General features: G+C 35.8%; 1 protein-coding gene across 1 annotated transcript in view; it reads right to left on the bottom strand.

Moving 5' to 3' along the window:
- Nucleotides 1-5,965: 5,965 nt before the first annotated feature.
- Nucleotides 5,966-21,967, bottom strand: part of adarb2 (adenosine deaminase RNA specific B2 (inactive)) — a 214,881-nt gene continuing 198,879 nt past the window's right edge. Inside the window, exons 8-10 of the mRNA XM_088918913.1 lie at nucleotides 16,750-16,931; nucleotides 11,932-12,113; nucleotides 5,966-9,142 (exon numbers count right to left, since the gene is read on the bottom strand). Of these exons, the coding sequence (XP_088775039.1) occupies nucleotides 8,966-9,142; nucleotides 11,932-12,113; nucleotides 16,750-16,931 (541 nt within the window). The 3' untranslated portion in view covers nucleotides 5,966-8,965. The remainder of the gene's footprint in view (nucleotides 9,143-11,931; nucleotides 12,114-16,749; nucleotides 16,932-21,967) is intronic.

Raw genomic sequence — 21,967 nt, 5'->3', positions numbered from 1 at the left:
TAAGTGCATTCCCACATTCATTTTGAAGAGGTCCGCTGTGTTGGCTTTGACAATGCTTTTGAGAATTTAGAATACTGGTATGACGTCCCCTTGTAGTCTGCGCTGTGCAAGACTAAAAAGATTTAGTCCTTTTCGCCGGTCGGTGTAAGACATTCCTTTCAACCCTGGAATATGTCTGGTTGCTCTTCTCTAGACTGGATTAAGAGCAGCAACGTGGTCTTTTTTGTAACATGGTGAGACAATTGTACAAAATATTCTAAATGAAGCCTAAAAATACATTGTGTAACTTTAATCTTTTTGTTACTCACATTTTGTTTGCCTAGATTCATCACTAAAAATGACTTGGTTCTGATATGGCAAGTCCAGCATACCTGCGTCATAAGGGTGTGGCTCTTTTGATATGTAGAGCATATTGGTTCCTTTCTGTGTTTTTCTTATTTTCCATTGGAAAAATGATTTTATCAATGACATTTACTAGGCTAAATCAGCCCTTCACCAGTGTCTAATGAACTCTCACTAATGAGGTTCTTTAGTGCTTATGGAACAGTCATCGATTAATCAAAATTATGTCAAAATCATCTAATCGATATTCAAAATCTGCTTTTTATTTAAAAAATATACCTGCATACATAGTCTGATATGTTTCTGTTGAGTCTTAGTATACTGCATATTGCAATAGGTATCAAAGATTGACTCTCAAAATATATTTGCTTATACTATATTTATCTACCTTATGGAAATGGTAAGGAAAGATAGTGAGTGAAAGTACTTGATGGCTCCAGTGCTTCATGGCTTTTTTTCCTTTCCTTAGTTCTTATCTAACTGCTCCACTTCCTTTGAAAATATTGTCCCAACCATCATCCCTTTCCAGATCTTCTGCTGCTGCTTAAACGATGTGATTTTTTGGCAGCGCTACTTTGAATTTCATGTTTATGATTTTGTAAGGGGTTAGTAATTAATGAACACTCCTTGCCAAATGAAAATAATTTCAGGAAATATTCTCTTTACCCCAAATTACCGTATTTTATTCATTACTGCTGTTGAAGTATTTATTGATACACACATAAAATGGTGACATCTTTAGCTGCTAGTTAAGCAGCATTGAGAATGTTTAAATTAGACCTTTTTTTTTTGCTCATCAGCTTACTAGGCTGATTTTGTTGAGAATTTTTATTGAGTATTGAGTGTTTGTAGCCTTACCCCTGTACTGCTCTACAGTCCAAAATTAATTTCCTTATCTTTTCTTTTATACTGTATGAAAAAGAATATGATATTTTCTGCAATCTACAAATCAATGTTTAAAAGAATACAAATGTGAAAGATGTTAATCCCTAAAAAAACACGTTAGTCAGCTTTTTTAGGGACGCAGTGTAAATATCATATCTTGTGTTTCTCAATTTGGAAAATACAACCAAAGAGTTGATGTCAGATCTTTCATTCTCTTTTTTCTAACAAAGTTTGTTTTGGCACATTTACATTATGAATGACTTACATAAGCTGTGAAGCTGTGAAACTTTGCCTAGTAAATTGTGATTATACTTTGTTCACCTAAATGCTGTTTTTTAGTGGTGCTTTGTGCTTGCGTTCAGTTAATTAATTTTTTTTTGCCATGATTTAGAAGTCAGATTAAATGGAGACATGAAAATGAATGTAAACACAAAAAAGCTGAACAAATGTAAGGAATTTAAAAATCTAGGAAACAGTTTAATTAGAATTTGTAGTCTGTGCATCAAAGTATTTCAAAGAAATGATCTGTCGATTAGATATTGCTGCTTTTCATGTTAATTCACATATTCATCACATTGCTCATGAAAGATATTTCTTTTTATTACAATGTTAGAAGATGTAATAATGTGGAATCACAAAAGATCACAATATAAGTTATATGGATGTCAAGATGCCTTGATCATTAGATATTTTGATAGTCTTCTGTTCTGTAGGTGTCTTTAATTTTCTGGTAAAAACTAAATCAGACATTTTAGATACTTTTATGTATTATCTTCATCCAATTACTTTTAGCAAACAGGCCATTCTGTGCAGAATTCATAACAGTAGCCAGTTTACAGCTGCATATAACAGTGACTAGACTTTGTCAGAATCATGGAGGGATAACTCAACGAATCCTTGTTCAATTAGAATCACATCATATTTACATAATAATATATTTATATTTGAATAATAAAGAAGGTTGTATTTTGATCCAAAGATGCATATGACATGCAATTCATATTGCCTTCTCCTTAAATCTACAGTCTGTTGTCTTGTTATATCTTCATTTTCAGAGACCACATTGGCATCAGTGCACCTCTTTAATTGAACAAAAAAAGAAAAAATGTTTTCATGGTCTTTTTGTAATCATTGGTAGGTTGCAACTGTCAGTATAACAATAGCATTGTGTGTAAGGCAGGCTTTATATAGAGCCCTGTCATAATAACAAGGCATCACAGACACAACATTAACACATCTGCATCAAAATACCAAGCACAAACTAGAGTAGGCACAAACACATCAGTATCTGGTCACTTGGTCTTGTGCACAAGGTTTATGTAGTAACACAGGCTGGTACTGTTCACGTACCTTAGTCTTGGAGAGTGCTGTGGGAAATGTATAAAAGTATACACTTTTCAAGGAGGAGGGGTGCTAGTAGAGTATTTTTCTCAATATGGCAGGTATCAATACGAACCGGTAAAAAAATAACAAAAATAATAATAACAGTTCTAAATAAAGGAAAAATAAGTACAAGTGAGTAAATAAAAATTGATTAACACTTTAATACAGCTTTCTGGCAGATCTCATGTAATTCTTCATGGTGGATAGCCAACACTGCAACATAGGACTACCGCCAAATCTAATAAATACAGGTGCAGATTAACAGTCAGTAGGCAGTGATGCATGGTGCTTCTCAGGCAGGCTTTTCAGTTCTTAGTGGTTGATTTATATCTAAAATCCTTTAAGTTTGGGACTATAATTGATCCCACAGAGGAAGCCTGAAGATTGATTCATGAGTGTCTGCAAATCAACAGCCCAATCCAGATTGGGCCACCTTTCTGCTACAAGTTTGCTATTTCGTGGTGCTGTTTAACGAGTTTGTTTTTTTTAAAGCTGAGATACATAGCTGTGAGTGTGCTTTTGAGTGGTAAAAACACTGCCTCTCCCTCATCCAATGAGAATTTCTCTGTTGAACACTATGGCTATGCTATATGTAATGTTTGCAGAGTGTTTGCATATTCCTTAGAATCTGTACAAATTGGTGTTTTAATTTTTATATAACTTAGACTGCTTTTTTGGTCTGTGTTCTGTTTGTCTTATAAATGATAAAACATACTGTAATACATAGCTTTTTCTCAGTACAGTATTTAGAACATCATTTCATTTAGGCATGCATCTCACATTTTTTCATTGTAAAATGCAGATAGCATTATAAAAAAACCAAATGTTTCCCTTTTCCATTACACTAATATCCTTGCAATCAAAATCTGAGTGTATGAAGTAAGAACACTGACCGTATGCAATGATTATATGTGTTTTAAACTGCAGGCATTCAGTAAATCCAGAACTGTAGCAGATTTATCTTGTTCACTGTCACAGCTCAAAAGCACTTGCACATTCATTACTTTCTTGTTTTGCAAAACTAAATGTCATCGATCACAGGCAGACTCTTCTGGATTTTTTTTTATAACCCACAGGCTTTGTACAATTCTGGGGTTGTACAACAAGGAAAACATGAAGCCCTCTGGTACCTTGTCTTCTGGTGTATCTCTCTAATTTATGTGTTTTCTTAATTTCTGGCCCAAGTATCTTTTTTTATAGAATAAGGAGCAACATGAATGCATTCCTGCACCTTTCTAATATTGAAGTGCTGCCCCAGAGTTAATGAAATTGATCAGTTGAGCAGAATACTTATGGTATTGGCCATAAATGTAGTTACATCACCTGGTAAGGTAATAAATATTTGTACGTTGCTTATGTTATTTTTCATCATACTGTATATGCATAAAAAGTTTATAGTTTTGCACATTCATTTGATTAATATAATTGTTTTGCCACATCATTTATAATGATCTGTGTTTAAGGTTTGAACATTTTATATGACTATATTAGTCATTTTAATTTCAGATTATACTGTAGCACTATCAGTACAGGATCAGTTAAATTTTTTTTTTCACGATTTAATGAAGGCTTGACTAACTTGAACCTGTTTCTCTTGCAGTCATGATTCATAGTTATCTGGTTCTGCTCACTATTAGATTACAGTTCAGTATCCGTGCCCAGTCAATGCCTAAAAAATTGTCAATTACAATGTTTATTGTACCGCAGACTCCTGCCTTCAGGGAATTGCACAGCGACTGCAGGCAGAAAATGATGTTTTTTTACAGTTTAGTTAATTCCTTGGGTTCTCTGTTTGACACCTGTCACAAGGCTCGAAAGATAACAGTTGCTAAATATATACCCTTCAGGGAAAAGTCTTGGTTTCTAATATTTTTTTGCGGCCTGTTTGTGAAAGTAGGCAGAAGTATTTATGGTACCATACAGTTCTCTTGGTCAGCGCAAGACACGGGGGAGAAAATGTCTTTTTTGCCTGTGTTACTCTCTTGCCTCACATATTTTAAACCTGTATGTCCAATTTGAAACACTTTCCAGACATTTAAAAATAATTTAAAAAAAAACATAGGTCAGGTGGGTAGCTGCATCAGCATGCGTAGGCTGCAAAGGAACAAGTAATAGGTTTATTCCATGCTGAAAAAAGAAGAAAGAAAACACAATGTTTCGGCCGTGGAGCCTCACACCTGAAGAAGGCTCCATGGCCGAAACGTTGTGTTTTCTTTCTTCTTTTTTATGTAATAGTAATAAGTAATAAACCTATTACTTGTTCATTAAAAAAAACATACTTTGTTGGAGTGCCAATAGGAAACCCATGAGAAGTTGAAGCTGTTCTTTTGACAGGAACAACATGCTTCAGCAGAAAATCCAAAATATTCTCAGCAAAATGTTGAACATTCAAAACTGCGTTTTAATGTTACATATTGTATGAAGTGTTTTCAATTACCATTTCTGAAATTTAATTATGACAGTACCTTTTCTGAGTATCTAGGTATTTATCCTCACAATCAAATACAAATGTTTGTGTTATACATGTATTTTCCATAATACATTCCTTTGAAATCCAGGTATGAATTACACCAAACAGTATACTGTATATTGCATTCACTTACTGTATATACTGTATTATGTGCCTGCTTTAAACTGAGTCTACATTCTCATATAAATAATGTTGGTCCTACAGTATTTATATTAAGTCAGAAAACATTGATTAGGGGACTTTTAATGTGGTTGCTTGATGGGTCAGAGACAAGAGAAGGTAATGTCGCTGTGCGTTCATTTGTTTTGCTTTCAGACATACTAAAATAAGATTGATTTGACTTGACATTTTCATATTACATGCAATTAATGTATCGAATGAATTAATGAGAGTTATCTCTTTAGAGACTTTTTGCCAATAGGCTGATTTTTTTTATATCCTGTACTTCATATTTTTAAAAATATGGTCTGATTACAATTTAAATGGGCATTTTCAAGTTTCTTATTATGGGCAGCACAGTGGTTGAATTACTGGGGTGCTGTCTGCATAGAGTACTGTATGTTGTCAACCTTCTTGGTGTGGGTTTCCTCAGAGTATTCTGGTTTCCTCCCACAGCCCAAAAACATACTTGTAGGTTATTGGCTTCTGGGAAAACTGGCCCAGATGTGAGTGTCTCTGTGTTTGTGTCTGTGTCCGTCCTGTGATGGACTGGATGGACTGATGGTCCACTGTGTATACTGCCTTTCACCCATTGCTTGCCGGGACAGGCTCTGGCTCCACCGTGACACCGTATTGGATAAAGGGGTTAGAACATGGATAGATGGAATTGTGTTTTATGTATTTTAACACACGTGATGTGTTGCAAGAAAGAAGAAAAACTTTTTTTTTCCTTTTTTATTCACTTTAACAGAAACATTCACTTAAGGTATCACTGAAGTGCAATTTACAGACCTTAGCAGCATATTCATATATTTAAATTCACATTGTTTTTTTTTTACAAATATTACAAATTTACATCCGTTAATACAGTATTGCCATTCAATCATGCCTTGGTATTCAGTTCTTTACATTAGTAATCTTGCCTGTGCACGTTTTCTCACATTTGAGCTTTTAAGGGTGAAGATAATTACTTGTATAAAGTACTTAGCAAAAGTAAGAAAACCAGGTGTCTCAAGCCAGTTACGAAGTCTGTAACTGATAAAATAATGTTGAAATGACATGAGTCATGACGTGAAAAACATGAGTATTGCACTTAATTTGTATGATACACAGCTGCAGAAGATGAAACTAACTCACATCTCAAGGACTTTTACTGCTACAGTCAAAAGGGGGAAAAAGATCTGTATACAATGTGTGTCACAGGGAAAACCAAGAACATTCTCCTAGACCAAACTAAATGTATAGTGATTAAAATTAACAAAAAATAATTACCCGCAAATCCTTTAAATTGTTCATTCACAGCTATTGTACATGAACAGCATTTTCAAGAAACAACTTGTATTTAACACTCCTAATCTATATACATACAACATGTTCTTTATAAAAGAACACTTGGATTATTATTCTGTTATAGTTATAATTATCGTGGAGGTGGTGGTGAACAGGATAGTTGAGTTTTGAAGGGAAAACCCAGCAGATCAGACCCAAACTATATACACATACATGAGAAAGGACAGCACATTGTGTGTCTAATGTACCCTGCTTCACAAAAAGGTTACAGTATTGTCTGATTAGCCTTTACATTATTTTAAATGTGAACGTCTCTTCCCTTTAGCCTAGTTTACACGTAATGAGTCAAATTCAAAATTCCATATTCACAAAAGAAGCCATGTTCTCATAAAAATAATAGCTTTTTGTTCCTTTAATTGTGCTCCACCCTTGGAGAGAGTGACAAAGGAAACAGTGTACATTTCTTACCACCAGGGGTCACTGCTTTTTAATTAAAGTGGTCAGTGATGTGTTTCTGCAGTTCATAGGACACAACGACTTTTAAGAGAAGACAGACACAAAGGCCACACTTTATTTCCATAGTTACTGTGCACCACCTAGGACAAAGAATGAAACTCACAGTTAACCCTTTTGATTCTTCTGGGAAAACACCCACCCACCAATGAATACATCTGATCTTGAGCAGGGCAGTTGAGAATAAAAGCAATTTAATGAAATGCTCAAATTTAAGCTTTTAAAGGCTTTTCCTGGAGTAAGGCCCTCTGATCCCCAAAGGCTGCTAAAAAACTGTATAGTAAAATAGGGAAAACCACTTGGCTTCAAGCAGCTTTAAAAACAGGACAAAAGGAGACAAGAAGGATGCAAATTTTAAACAAGACAAACAGGTTTAGCTTTAACAAGCTTTTTAAAATTCATTTGTAGGCAGTGGAGAGGTGCTGTGAGGGATGACAGTAAATCTGACTCACAAAAATATGCATTATTTTTTAGATGGTGATGCTGGTGAAATGAGTATATTCTAAGGTCTGGAGTGACGCAGCACTGTTCTGGTCTGCAGGCACTTCCCTGTGGAGGAAACACTTAAGCCTGAAGTTATTTCACTTCACAGTGAAACACTTGAGTAAGCGAATGCACTAGAAATCTCTGTCCCCTAGTGTGATTAGAGCTACTATTCTCTCTACTAATGCACAAGGATAATGTTAAATCTGTTTTTTTTTCTTACATAGAATTCATTCTGAATCACATTGTTCTATAGGTCTAAAATATGTGACAGAAGAACATTTTATACAAGAACTGTCTTGCTTTGCATCCAGAAATCCATATTAATAATATTAATAACATTGCTATGGGATGCTTTCACAATGTTTAATGTGGTAGAATGACAGGTTTCAGTAACCCACAGAACAATAACAAATCATTTTCTCAGGTTTGGACCAGCTGGGCATGATGCAGATACCAACACAGTTTCCCAATGCTTTTAGTGTTTTTTATCTCTAGTTTTCAAGATCTCTTTGCCATCTATGTTTTCGATCCAGTATTTGTATCTAAAACACTAACACTGTGTGTCTTTATTTATATTGTTGTGTCTGAGGTTTGTCTTATGTAAAACACAGCACTAACATACAGTGTTATTAAAAAATGCTAAGCCTTCCAAGCAGAAAGAGACTGCTTGTGTGATTAGATCTATGGATTAGCCTGATTGTTAATCTTAAAATTGTAGCTTTTTCATTCTGTTTGGATGGAATAAACTTTCATGATTGCAAACAAACTGCATATCAAAAATACCCCAAAATCAATGGTAAAAAGTATCAAGAATGAAAAGCATTAGAAATGTTAAAATTCTATATTCTCAAAGATGAGTACCTTAAAAACTTGCCCTTATAGTCAGCTGCTGTGATACTTGGTGCGGGGTTATGAGTCACAACTAAGAAACAAGTACAAAAAAACATTTCTTTTTTTCTTTCATTGAACGAAAACACACAAAGTCGAAGCAAAATCAGTTCTTAAAAGAATCTGTGAGAAACAAAAACCTTTACAATGTATGGAACATGTACCACTCTCACATGGGTCAGCTCAGTTAGAAATCTCAAGTTGGCAAATGAAATAAATTTAACTGCTCGGGATTTGAGGACAGCTGCAGAGATAAACCTCACAAAAATGGCTGATGACACGACAAACACAAGATAACGACTAGCTTTCGCTTCGGAGAAGGGTCGGAACTCTCTGACCCAGCACGCCTAAGTGGGAGGGAGTGACAATGGATCATCAGTGTTCTGTGCTTGTGGCGAAATCTCTTCTTCTTTCCTTATTTTCTGTGCTTGTGTGGGGACTTCCAGTCCCAGCAGGAGGGGCAATGTGGCCTGCGAGCCGGAGTTTAGCACGCTACTTGGGGGAGCTGCCTTTTTTTTTTCCCTAGGGAGTGGCTGGACTCTTCTTACTTTACACAGACAGTACAAACTGATCCTGCTCAGGTGGTTTCCTTATCCAGGTGCCCAGTCCGGACTCCTGTAGTGATTTGAACAACTGCTGCTTGACAGTTTGGTACGTTTTTGCCGCCAGCTTGGCCTCGCAGTACATCAGTGGCCTTTCCCCGTGGTTTGGCACTTGCGTGCTCAGCTGTGGAGGAGGAGAAAAAAAAAAAGGAGCAAAACAAAACGAATGAGCCGGCACAAACGGAAAACTTCAACAGCTGTGTAATCTTCCCATTTAAATTTCACAAGCAATTGAACACTCTCTCTGTGCTTTTGTGCATTTTCTTTGTTTCAACAACAACAAAAGGAATCCGTGAAGGTGGTGGGGAAAAAGGAGAGAGAAGTTTATTTCTAGAAGACTGTACCTGTACTTGGATATGACTTGTAGTATCAGGATGCTTTCTTGAGGGAAACAATTCATGTTAGAGGTGTTTAATCTGTTACCACTGATAAACACGTTCCCAACTTTGCCTTAAAAACTACTGATATTGCGGCTCAAACTGTAAGCTTTTACATTTGTCAGTGTTAGGTGGTTCTAGCTTTGGAAGTATGGGCGAATGGCAGCACTGTTTTCTTGAATCTAGATTATACTGTAAGTTGTTGAAGGAGAGGTAAGAAACTGTAACCAGCAGCATAAATCTGTTCTCATGAATTAGACATTTGTTTTGGGTAAAACCCTAAGAGTCAGTGTGGATTTGAAACACGAGTGAGAACCTCTTGACTGACAAGCCTATAACCAAATTCAATAACTAGTAATAAAACGATGCTCAGCATTTTACATTTAGCACAGATGCCAAAATAAGGTTTCCAAATGTTAAAGCTGCTACAATAACATTTAAGACTTTATACAGACTAAGGCCCTCTCATTCCCCAGGGCTATTAATTCTATGTATTTCAAATTGGTCTTAAAAACTACAAAATGCAGCTCAGGTTATTATTCTGAAAAAAGAAGTCTTGTATTAGCAGGGGACTTTAGCTGTAGTGCCCTCTGTGAAACTCCATTCCAGCATACTGTATCGATGTTTTAGCACTAAGCTGAAAACTTATTATTTAATGTGTTATTACAAATTCAGTTTGTAACTGGATCGGGGTATCAGACTCTTAGGATCTATTGCTTGTTTCTTTTATTTCTGCACTAGGAATTATTGGCATTAAGGGTGCTATCAGAAATTGAATCAGTATATAATGTCATGACATGGCAGCACTGTAAACAGCAACCACAATCAATACCCTGAATTTTAGGTTTCTGAAAGAAACAGTAACAAACTTATGACAATGATATGGACGGTGGAACAATACAAAATGTGTTGATTCCATTATAAGCTTGGTTAAGGCACTGTATGCTTTTCACAGTGAAATTATAAACACTAATTACCTTTTTCCACTTGACTGTTTGACTTGGCTTATCAAAAATACAGCATACTTTCCTAATGTCAGATTTAAGGGGGTGTTCATTTAAACTGCGCATTAAATGAAAGTAACAAGGAATATTTATTCACATGAATAATTATATAATTTTGCTTACACCTTATATCAGAAAATAATGCTAATTTATAATTGAAGCATTCAGCATATAAATTTTAACATAAAACCGAAAAACAAAACGTCATTAAGAAACATTTCAATGTTTTCTGTTACATTGCAGCCATTAACATCCATTGTAGTTTCATGAAAAAAGCTCATCCATTAAATGTTATTATTCCTACAGTAAAATGATGCTAATCTCACAGTTTCAAAACAGTACAGCATTTATTTTCTATCATGCTGTTTACTGTATTTCTTTTAATAAAAGTTATGCTTAAAATAAAATAAAAAATGTTTCAACTAGATGTAAGGACTCTTACATTGCTTAATTGAAAAAACATACCATTTCAGTGTTTTCTTTTTCTCACATGTAAAAAAAAAACTCTTTGTTTTGTACTATTTTATGAGTATTGTCATACCAATGAAATGTGTTGAGTGCATTCTAGCATAGCTGCCAACCAAATACTTGCTGGTTCCTATGGAAAAGGAGAACCAGTATCCTTCTGTGAGTGTCTCTGTAGTGTTAGTACTAACTACATTGTTTATTTCCCCATTATCTTGTCTGTGTAACTTGTTTTTGTTACCACTTAATAAATCAATATTCTGAAATCAGCATGTACCACTATACTAGGTACGTATACATAAGGAAGGAGCTCAGTTTTTGTTTTAAGAAATAACCTTCATATTAGTTTTGAAGAGGTGGGGTTGCAATTCTTTTTAAAAATAATGTTTAAGTGCCTGAAATATTAATAGAATGGCTTGGCTCCTATTCAGGTTCCACTAATATCGATTAGTTTATTGGATTAAAATGATAACTATCTTTATATTTATACAATTTAACCCCCCTCCCCACAAAGGCTGATTTATTTGGTGTTTTAAAGAGATATAAGAACACAGCAGTGCAGTGGTTAGCATTATTGCCTTGCAGCACTGGGCGCCTGGCTTCAGTTCCTTCAGTTCCAGTCAAAAGACATACTGGTAGATTAATAGGTTTCATGGAAAAGTGGCCCTAGTGTGTGTTTGCCTGTGTGTGCACTGTGATAGACTGGTGTCCTGTCCAGGGTGTATCCTGCCTTGTGCCCATTGCTTGCTATATTAGACTCTGGCTCCCCCCGTGACCCTGTACTCGATAAAGTGGGTTATAAAATGAATTGATGGATGGATAAGAACATAAGTACAGTTACCGATAACAAGATACAATTGAAAGAGGCTAGGATATTAGACAACATGGTTAGGTTCCATGCTCTGTCAACCTTTTGGGTTCAGCAGTGCCTACTCTTCTCAGTCGGAAATCCACTTTCATATACAGTATTTTCTAGACTTAGAAAACCTACAGTACACTTCAGTTCCACAAGACCAGACGAGGAAAGTCTGTGAATTAGGGTTTGTTTTTTCCTGTGTGGTTCTCACCTTACGGTAGACCTTGGCCCAGCAAGCAAAGAGCACATGCTTGCAGAGTCGGGATGAAGTCCCCGTGTCCTTCCTCTTCCCTGTGGTCGCATTGATGACCTCCAGCTCGGTGTCGCCTGCTGTCCAGTTCACACTGAAGCTGGGAGACTTTCCTGGCTGGTGGCTCTCGCTGTTGGTTAACCCTGAAATGGAGCACAAAAAACACAGGGTCCATGAATGGGAAGCTTTCCTCCTTTCGACATTTTCTTCATGTCTAACTTTGACATAGACTTTAAAAAGCAAGCAGATGGTTTCCTGATAAGGTTTAAACTTGTTTGGTCTCGCACAAATACAAAAAAAGGGTTTTCATATCATGCTTCTAAAATGAATTCTAGTTTTGACATTTTCAAACAGTGTTGGTGAAAGTTGATTTTAAAAAGTGTAATTTGTGTAAGCGATTTTTTTTTTTAATTTGCAATATCTTGGGGAAAAATTATAGTCATTGGTTACAGTGTTCTATGCTGCTATATGCTGTACAGGAATACATTACCTCTTAAAAGCATATTCCTTCACTTTATTCATTTAAAAATGTAATCCTTTACATACTGTATGTAATGTGCTCTGTAGAGAACTTCTTTAAAAAGGTAAAACTGATGCCGGATACACAAGATGTTTTAACATAGAAAACACTACAGAAGCATAGCAATAGTATTAAATGATCAAAAGTGCCATTTTGTTTGTTTGATCTTTGTTGTTTCATGCTCCAAGTATAAAGAAAGCATGATTGACTGATCTGAATGTTTTATCAAAGGATAATTGGAGATCATTATCCTTGACTCCCTAATGTTTTTTAATCTCCAAACATTTTGATTCTAATGTTTTTCTTGAATGCTTTTCTTGAAAAACATTAGAATATTGCCAAAATCCTGCACGTATGCAGAACGCATGGACATTTATAAAATTTTCATTATACTAATTTTAAACCAATAATATGCACATTTTTGTAATATTAGAGACAAAGACGCTGATGTGAAAATATGAAATATATAAAGTAAACATGAATAGAAAGATTTAAAAACAAAAGTTTCAACTACAGTACAATTTTCTTAATGAAAAAAACAACAATTTAAATAAGCTGAACATTGTTTAGGAGTTCCTTTCTCCCCTCCTAAAAGTGTAACCCTAATTTGAGATAAAACTTTAATTAATTCAACTGAATATGAAGCAAGCATGACAGAAGCCCATAAATGAATTCATTTTCACCAGCATTGCAACTTTTGAAAATAATATTAGCTAAAGTTTGTTTCACCTAAAGTTTTTCTCAATGATTAATATTTTTTGGCTTATTTTTAAAAAACAGCTCATGTCATGTGTCATGATATCAGAGGTACAATGCTAAGCAGAAAGAGAATGTAGCTGCTTTTCTTTCACGATATATAAAAAAAAGAAGTTATAAGAATGGCTGGGCCTTTGTATTTGTTTTTATTTGCTGCAGTGTCTACAAAATAACCCAAAGTAAAAAAAAATAGCTGAGTTTTGCAGCAGTGTATTGGTATTCAATCCATCCGCACAGCACAATAATTGAAAGGCAACACCAGATTATGTCTATTAAGCATGCCAGTCATGAGCAATTCATTAAAGCAAATATGTCTGTGTGTCTAATGTGAACACTTTAAGCCTACTATCATTGTGGTAAACACTGCTGAGTGACAAAGGTTGCTGAGATTCGCAATCAGCACAATGCGTCTTTCTCTTCAAATGGAACCCTTACACCAGACACAGTGCAATGAAAAAATCCTGATTGTGTAAGAAAAGCTGACAGGGATCATTTTTTTTATCAATTGACTTGTCAACAGAATTAGGCACTAAGTAAGACATGGAAAATTAATACAACAGCATGAAAAGACATTGCAGGAGGAGGTTTTGACAGATATTTATCTTTTACTTTACCTGTAATAATACTATTATAATGGCAAAAAATAATAATACCACTGCTCCATTTACTAGTAATAGTACCGACATTAAAGCATTTTAATTTCTGAACCTCAATAAAATGCATGCAGTTTAAGTGCACAACATCCTATACTGTACAAACAGAAATGTAATAAGTATCAGTGGAAATCACCATTAATTATGTTTTTTTAATAAAAAACACCTTCAACATCCAAAAAAGGATGTTATATATTTGCTGCTGCTTATACACATGTTCTACTAGTTAACAGATACTAGTTAGAGAGGTAAGAGTTGTTACCTAAAATGTGAGTGATTCAACTTTTACTATATGAACTACTCTGGTTTTCCTACTGTCGATTTGCCTCATTTCAAGTTTTTATTGATGTCTTCAGTATGGTTTCTTTGCCATTTATTCAAATATCTTTTTTTTTAATCTGACATTACCGTACCTCCTATTATGTTGCCACTGTTGCCTTTAACAGTGCCCTGCCCTGCTTCAAGTTTTTATCTTTGCAAAATAAGTTTTAATTATTGTCATACGAACATGCTTATAACAATGGTGATCCTATTGTATTACTGTATTTTCTTTTTGTTATCTTAATGCAACACTAGCTTAAATAAAGATATATGTCCCTATACTGCAGTACACACAGTGTTGCAGCCCCCACTGGGGATAGATCACTTCATGGATCCTTCATATGCACACACTGATAAATGGATTGTCCTCTTTTCTTTTCAAAGTTTCAAATGCAGGATGTCTCTGATGTGCTGTGTGATTAGATTGATTCCAAGGATTCCTTCTCCAATACCTCTTTTGTTGTGAAATGCTTTGCTCTGGTCTTTGAGGCAAAAATCAAGGGCATCTCTGTCTGAGGACCCCTCAGGGTCAATTGTCAAAGCAAACTAAATTTTGATTACATGTTTCGAGTTACAGACAGTATATTATATATCCTAACTGGGACTTGCAAACATGCATTTAAAAAAAAAGCAACAAGGTAATGTAGTGTATTCGTTTACAATATATACTGTAATATTACTAATGAAAGAGCTTTTTGTCACTACAGTATATTGGGTTTTATTGCCTGCTACCGCAGAGTCGGCATCATGGACACTAGGAGTGGGAAATGTAAACCAATTGCACTGTCTGACCCAGCATTGACCTTAGCTGGCCATATAGCCCCTTTAGTTTTTAGTTTTTTCTAAGATTGAACTGAAAGACTGCTGGACAGTTGTTAAAATTGTCCATTGACTGGTGTTTTCTGTTGCTGCTTCTACTTCAAGAAAGTATTATTGTTGGAGGTTTTGAAGCTATAAATACAGTATATACAGCTTTTAAGCTGTTGCATCTTTTATTGGGTTTACAAAGGATCAGGAAATAAGCACTTCTTCTAATTCATCTTTTTCCTTTTGGCCACTGAGTAGCTTTTCTTTCAGCCTGTCTTTTGGTTTTTTAAATTACAGACTGCCTGCTTCATTTACTTCGCTCATTTAGCTAAGAGTTTAGAATATAACACCTTACAAATGATGGTAAATAAAAGAGAAATTATGTACTTCTGTGTATGAGTAGATATTTATCTGCACCTGTTACCTGTTTTACAAAGAGAATAGAGATGTGTTTTTGGGATGTGCAATATTTGTAAGTAGCAGTCATACTGAGAGCACAGTGTACACATAAAGAAATTCAAATTATAAATCTATACAAGATGTTATGCCAAACATCACTTCTGTCAATCTTTATTTTCTTCTTCTTGATTTTTTTACATTTACAAATGATAAATAAACTATACCACCTGATTATTTTATATGATATGGCACTTGCTGAAGCATTATAGTAAGACTGAAAGAAACAGATTCAAGCATGAAATCTTTTTTTTTTCAGAAATTTTAACTGTACTGTAAAGCATCCTATAATTATCAACTATCTCCTACCCAAACATATATGAAACAAGAGTAAGTGGATATGTGGATAGATAATGGAAGACGACTTAATGTCCCTTGCTGGAAAACAAAGACCCTACTCTCCTTCTTCAACAAGACCATGTGGCCAATCATTATATACCTCAGATATACTTTTTCATATGATGAAAATGAATGGTAATAGCAAATGAAAGCCAAATGCTAAAAATGTTTTTATATTAGAACAAACTCTGAAATTGCCTTTTGTTTTCGACTGTGTGGTGTTTTTGCTTGTCATTTTGCAAAACAACACAGATGATTTCAACATTTGGCAGCAGAACAATGTGGTTTTAGTGTCTTTATGGTAAAAGACACAGAGAATCGTCAATTTATTTTAATACACCTGCCCGATTTTGAATAGCCAATAGTTTATTTTTCATGTCACGAGCCCCTTGACCACACACAGGGAGAAAATTAGGAAGGTAAGTGGTACCATCAAACCTGTACCCATATCCCGTAACCTGTACAGGTACAGCATTGTTTGGAGAAGAGACGTGCACCTCAAAATGGCACTGGATATCTGGAAATACCCAAGAGGCCACAGGGATTGCAATGTCTCTGAGAACCACACCCACTCTTGGTGGCACGCAGATAATTACAATATGTTTCACCACTTAGGGAATCCTGGCTATAGTTTGCAAGTAACATGACTCATGTTCAAACTCATGATCGAATAGCTCAGCCAGATGCTCAGGGGATTGTCTTTTAGCAGTTAAGCCACTCAGAAGACCACTGTAAAAGTGTTTTAAAGAAACCGCTCTTAAGGAAAATAATAGCTGTAACAGTAGTAATGTTTAGCAAATTTGAACAAAAATGAGAAAGTTAAAGATCTAGAGAATTTCTGGCTCCAAAACTGCACAGTGCTATGAATATGTTTTTTGACATAAATACTAAATTAATAATACTACTTATAAATACTAAATACTGTACCGCTGAGAAGTGGTTGGTTGCACTTGTAAGATGCTGGCAAGTGGCCCATGCGGTCTAGTCGGTGAGTAACTATCCTGGAGAGATGACCTGTGTGGTGTAGGCTGCCCACAATGAGGCTGTGCAGATAAACTGGCTCCACAAGATGAGAGAGGAGTGATCCTTGGATGCCAAGAACATTCCATCTGAAACAAAATAAAATAGCCAAGTGATCAGTATCTTGATGTGTTACTTACTTAGCTGAAGGCATAGATTCAACTATGAATGCCTTATAATCTGTGTACGTATGGAATGCAGACTACTTGTTTCCACAGTATATTACGACTTCTAACCACCTATCAATGGCATATTTCAAATCCTTCACTTGAAACCCTCTGGATGAACAATTAAATGGAAAAAAAAAACTATAGCAATTGCTTTGGTTTATTATTACTCAAGTCCCTGAACCGTTAACGTAGCAATAACATCCATCATTGTCACGAAGAACAGCAAAGCCAAAACACTCTTTATAGTTTTAGAAATATTTCAGGGGATGTTTTCAGGGCAGAACAGAGGCGATTCCAGCATGAAACAGTGACAAAGGTCTCAACCTTTTACTTGAAAAATAGCTTGGATGTTAACTATGAAAAGTACTTAAATCGTACTTAAATATGATATGTGTGATGTGTGTTTTCAGAAGCCCCATAAGTACTTATTCCTACAGTATGTACCATCTTCCAGTATATCAGAACCCCCCCATTACATTATGGTAAATGTATATACTGATCTCTTAGCTGTTTTTGAAACCTGTATCCTGAAGGGTATATTTTATGACCTGTAGTATCTCCTGAAGAGGAAGGAGGTGAGCATTAGACATGGGTGCCAAGCAATTGTGAATCATTTGTTCTTCTGCTTGTTTTGTTTCACTGATGGGGCAGTAATGTCCTTCTACTACACCCCCCTCTTCAAATGTATCAGGACGATGTTCCATGCATACTTGGTAACGCTTTATGCAATCTCAAGTTAAATAATTTAAAAGCTTGTATGCGCCGGTTTCAAATAAAGAAACAGAAAAGGTTGCAGTGCTGAGGACTGGTACAGAGCCTGAGCTATAACCAGTTTTCAGGTACGTTAAAACAATCTAATACCACTTGATCTTAAAGACAAAGTGACATTTCCAGGACATGGGAAATTCTACAATAAGAATGGATAATAATATTTCTGTTGATGTTTAAATGCCATCAATACAAAAAAATACTTTAAAAAGACTTTGAAGGCTTAAAACATTTTTTAAATGATGAAAAAGCAGATTTGTTGTTGGACTTTGAAACCAAACACTGGCATGTGTGGGCTAATGAAGTCAGAAAAGTATAATCAGTGGCAAACATTATGCTGCTAATTTTTACATCATTGTTCTTTTTGTTAATTAATGTCTCCTCATCATTACTGCAATTACTGTGGTTGCCTCTTTTCCGTATATCTCCGTTTATGATTAATAAGGAGTCATTATATTTTTTGCTTCCCTGAGCAGTCAATTAACACAGAATACTTTCCATTAATTACTGAATACTTAAATAGCAGCCCTCTATCTACCTGGAGAACAATCTGGTGAAGGGATCTGTCACACCTATTGTAAGGGAAAAAAGGTACTTGATTTGATTTTTTTCCTCTCAAAACTGAAACGATTTAGCTTGCAATATTAATTTGCCCAGGAAGCAGCGCTGTGAATTAGAAACATCTTTTAATCTCATGCAAGAAAAGACAGCCATCTGGCTGCTAGAGGATTTAAGGGGGGAGTCTCTATCTTTCCCTCCTCCTCTCCCAGTCTTTTGCTCTGTAAACGTGGGGACCATTAAAGTAATGTGTTCATCTACATAAAACTCAAATGGAATATAAAGGATAATATTCATACAGAAAAAGCCATTTAAACCTTCAATTAAAACAGTCATTGGCTTAATTAAACATCTACTCTGGTCTGTCAGGCCCCCTTCCTTTTTTTGCTTTGGAAAAGAAAATAAAATATGTTTTTATGGCACCTCATAATCATAAAACATGTCTGTCCACTGACACAGAAGGGCTGTCATTTTAGGGGAGAAGAAAATCAAGAAAATGTTCTCAGGTGCAACAATTCAGGAATGATACTGAACACTTTTACTCTGATAGTGTGGTGAATGCTGGAGATCTATGGGACTGTTAAAATGGCGCAAGGTAGCAGGATAAGGACTTAAGCCTCCTTTCGCTCTTGCTCTTGACAGTGACCTTGATTAGCTGCCCTGGTGACCTGCGCACTTCAATTGAAGTATAATTTACAGGGATATAAAATGGAGTTGGAGGGGGGGTGGGAAGGAGAGAGATGGTCCTATTCCTCCTGATTCTATTTTTTGTAAAGTAATTGCTTTCACCCCCACGGTGACCTGGCCAGATTTAATCGGGACGTTTCCAGCTCTTGTGAAGTGAATCAAATTGGTCAAATTAACACCAGTGGAGGAGCAAGAAGCTGCTGTGGCTGGTTTATACTGACACACTAAACTCACTCAACATCATTCCACCACCCCCCAGAGAGGAAAGCATAGCTTAAATTTCAGAGGGAGTCTTTTTTTTCTGGTTGTATTTGTCATAATTCAATGAATATGAAATTTGTTTGACATGAGGAAAAATTACAAGAAATGAACAAGGATTTGGACTCGTTTTACTCGCTTACAGGTCAAAAAGGCCAGAGGTATGATGTGAATTTTAAGTTGCACAGCAAGCAATTAAAATTGCACTGTTTCTGTATTAGCAATCATTTGGCACTGTTCTTTAATTCATTGTAAAATGAATTGAACACAACGGAATTTCTCATACATGCTGTTATTCTGCATTCATCTAGAAGTGGTACAAAAACACTGGAAAAAAGCGTAAGAACATAAGACATAAGAACATGTGCTTCGTGTGTAAAAAAAACCCATTATAAAACCTATACTGACAAAAATGTTATTCTGTAATAATAAAGAAAAACTTGAAACACTCAACACCTTTGCTTTTCCAATCTGGAAGAACAGGGGAGAGTTTAGCTGAATGCGAATCTTGATTCATTAAGCAGTACACGGGTTTTCTTAATCCCCTAAACAGATGGGTAAAAAGCAATATTGCTAATAGAAATGAAGCTTATTTAATGAGTTTTGCGTGATGAAGCAAAGTAGTAATCTGAGTGGAAAGCAACGGATTGATGCAGTATCATTATTTTCTGTACCTCGCTTGGGATATTCTGCTGTAGCTCACAGTCTTTGGAATACATGTATGTAATCAACCAAGAAAGATCACTAAGGGACACATTTTGATCACAAGGCAAAGCCATAATACTCGGGCAATATGTGTTAGTGCCTATTTATCAGAATTATCTAAGATAATCTATCTGTGATTGTAGAACCATTCTTTGAGTAAGATTTATTTGAACAAATTATTCATTGTTATTCAGACATTCAGCACCATTGGAGGAAAGTCACATCCCTGATTGACAGCACCACGAGCCTGTTAGCACCCACGAAGCAGCAGGGGTCACTGTAACTGCTGGAGCCGAAAGATCCCAATTTTAATCCCACGTCATCCCCTGCGGGCCTCAGCCCATTGTGCACTGCTGATCGAGGATTCCCAGTAATATCCCCATTGTAGTCACAGTCGGCTTGTGATGGGCCTTTACTGGCTGAGCCACGTAGGATTCCTGGCCAGTGCAGGTGACAGTGCTCGACTTGATGGTGGTCCTCTGCACATTAGTTTCTTGTCTGTGCGATCTCAGGGAGGATTTTTCACAGTGCAATCCTCAAGGCAAACAGTTCCACTAACTATAAATAGGGGACTTCAATGAAAGATTAGCCACAAATTTGAGTGTGGATTGTTTGTGTACATGCATGGGCGTACTTATACACTCACTGTTGTTCATGATGTTGTGATTAAATTAATTTGTATATCTGTAATATATTCTATTTAATTTGTATACTCAAATGCCATTTACAGTACAAATTGCAATACATTCACAAGTTTCCTATGAAGAAAACGACAATTATTTTGTGGCAGGGCCACTGACATTATATCGAACATTCACAAGTGATTTCATTTGGCTGATTCATGAACATTTATCAGCTTCAGGATTGATCAACAGGGTGTCTGCTGTGAAAGATATATGTGACACAACTTTGCACTTGTTGAAAAAGATACCCTCTTGTGGTACTTCTCATGAGAAGCGTGTTTTATTGGTTTCTGTGCCTTAGATTCCATACATCACCCCAGCTGATCCCACAGTTTCAACGGGACACAAGCCTGCTGTTGTGTTGTCATATCAGGATGAGCCAGGAGGCACAGCAGCAAATAATATCCCAGGATTTGATTAATGACACACTGGGCAGTCAGGTTGTCATGAGTGACTCCAGAGTTTTATATCAGCCAGACTCTCCTGACCAGACCATCACATTTGGACTTTCCCCATTGATCTTGGCAAGATTGCATGACTTGTGATCTTCCAGATTGTGCCCTATTATTGACAGAGTTTGACTTTAATGTATTAAAAATGACACAAAAAAACATGAACACAATATTCAAATCAGTACACAGGTATCCCTAGACTAACATGATAGATGTGTTGTATAAATGTCTTGTGTAAGGTGAAATTGTGCTAGTTGGACACAAACTTCCTATAAGAAAAATGTAAACAGGGGGGATACTCCATCTCACATTTATTAATTTCACTGTTTTATTATAACTATATTTTAGTTAATGTTTTCAGTTTTTACCCTTTTCTGTATATAAGAAGATTGAAGAAGTTTGGTCACATGAGCTGTGACAGAATATGGACAATACAGTAGGAGGAGAATTAAATTAAACACAGACATATTTAGCTGATACAAAAGTTTTAACCAATTTGAACCCTTCTGTTAATTAATTTCATCTGCATTTGCATGAATGGTTGGCAATGGTACTTTGCTTAAACTGGTAGCACAGACACAACAATACAATGTATTATTATCGTACTTAAACAGGTACAGTCACTCTGAATTACACTGAATGTTTGTTCTAAACTTTTCACCTTTCCAGTTCTCTCATTCTCATCACCACCAGTTGCTGCACCACAACACATCTGACCTTACCACTCATTATGGTTTCACAGCTTATACAGCTGCAAGGTTGCAGCCTACTTAAGTCACGTCTCCCATTCAACACTGTACCATGATAAGGCAAGCAATTGTGTTAAACTGAGCACATTAATGAG

Source organism: Atractosteus spatula, chromosome 6, assembly GCF_055471065.1.
Source record: "Atractosteus spatula isolate fAtrSpa1 chromosome 6, fAtrSpa1.hap1, whole genome shotgun sequence".
In the NCBI taxonomy this organism is placed as follows: Eukaryota; Metazoa; Chordata; class Actinopteri; order Semionotiformes; family Lepisosteidae; genus Atractosteus; species Atractosteus spatula.
This window is presented reverse-complemented; position numbering and strand designations above follow the sequence as displayed.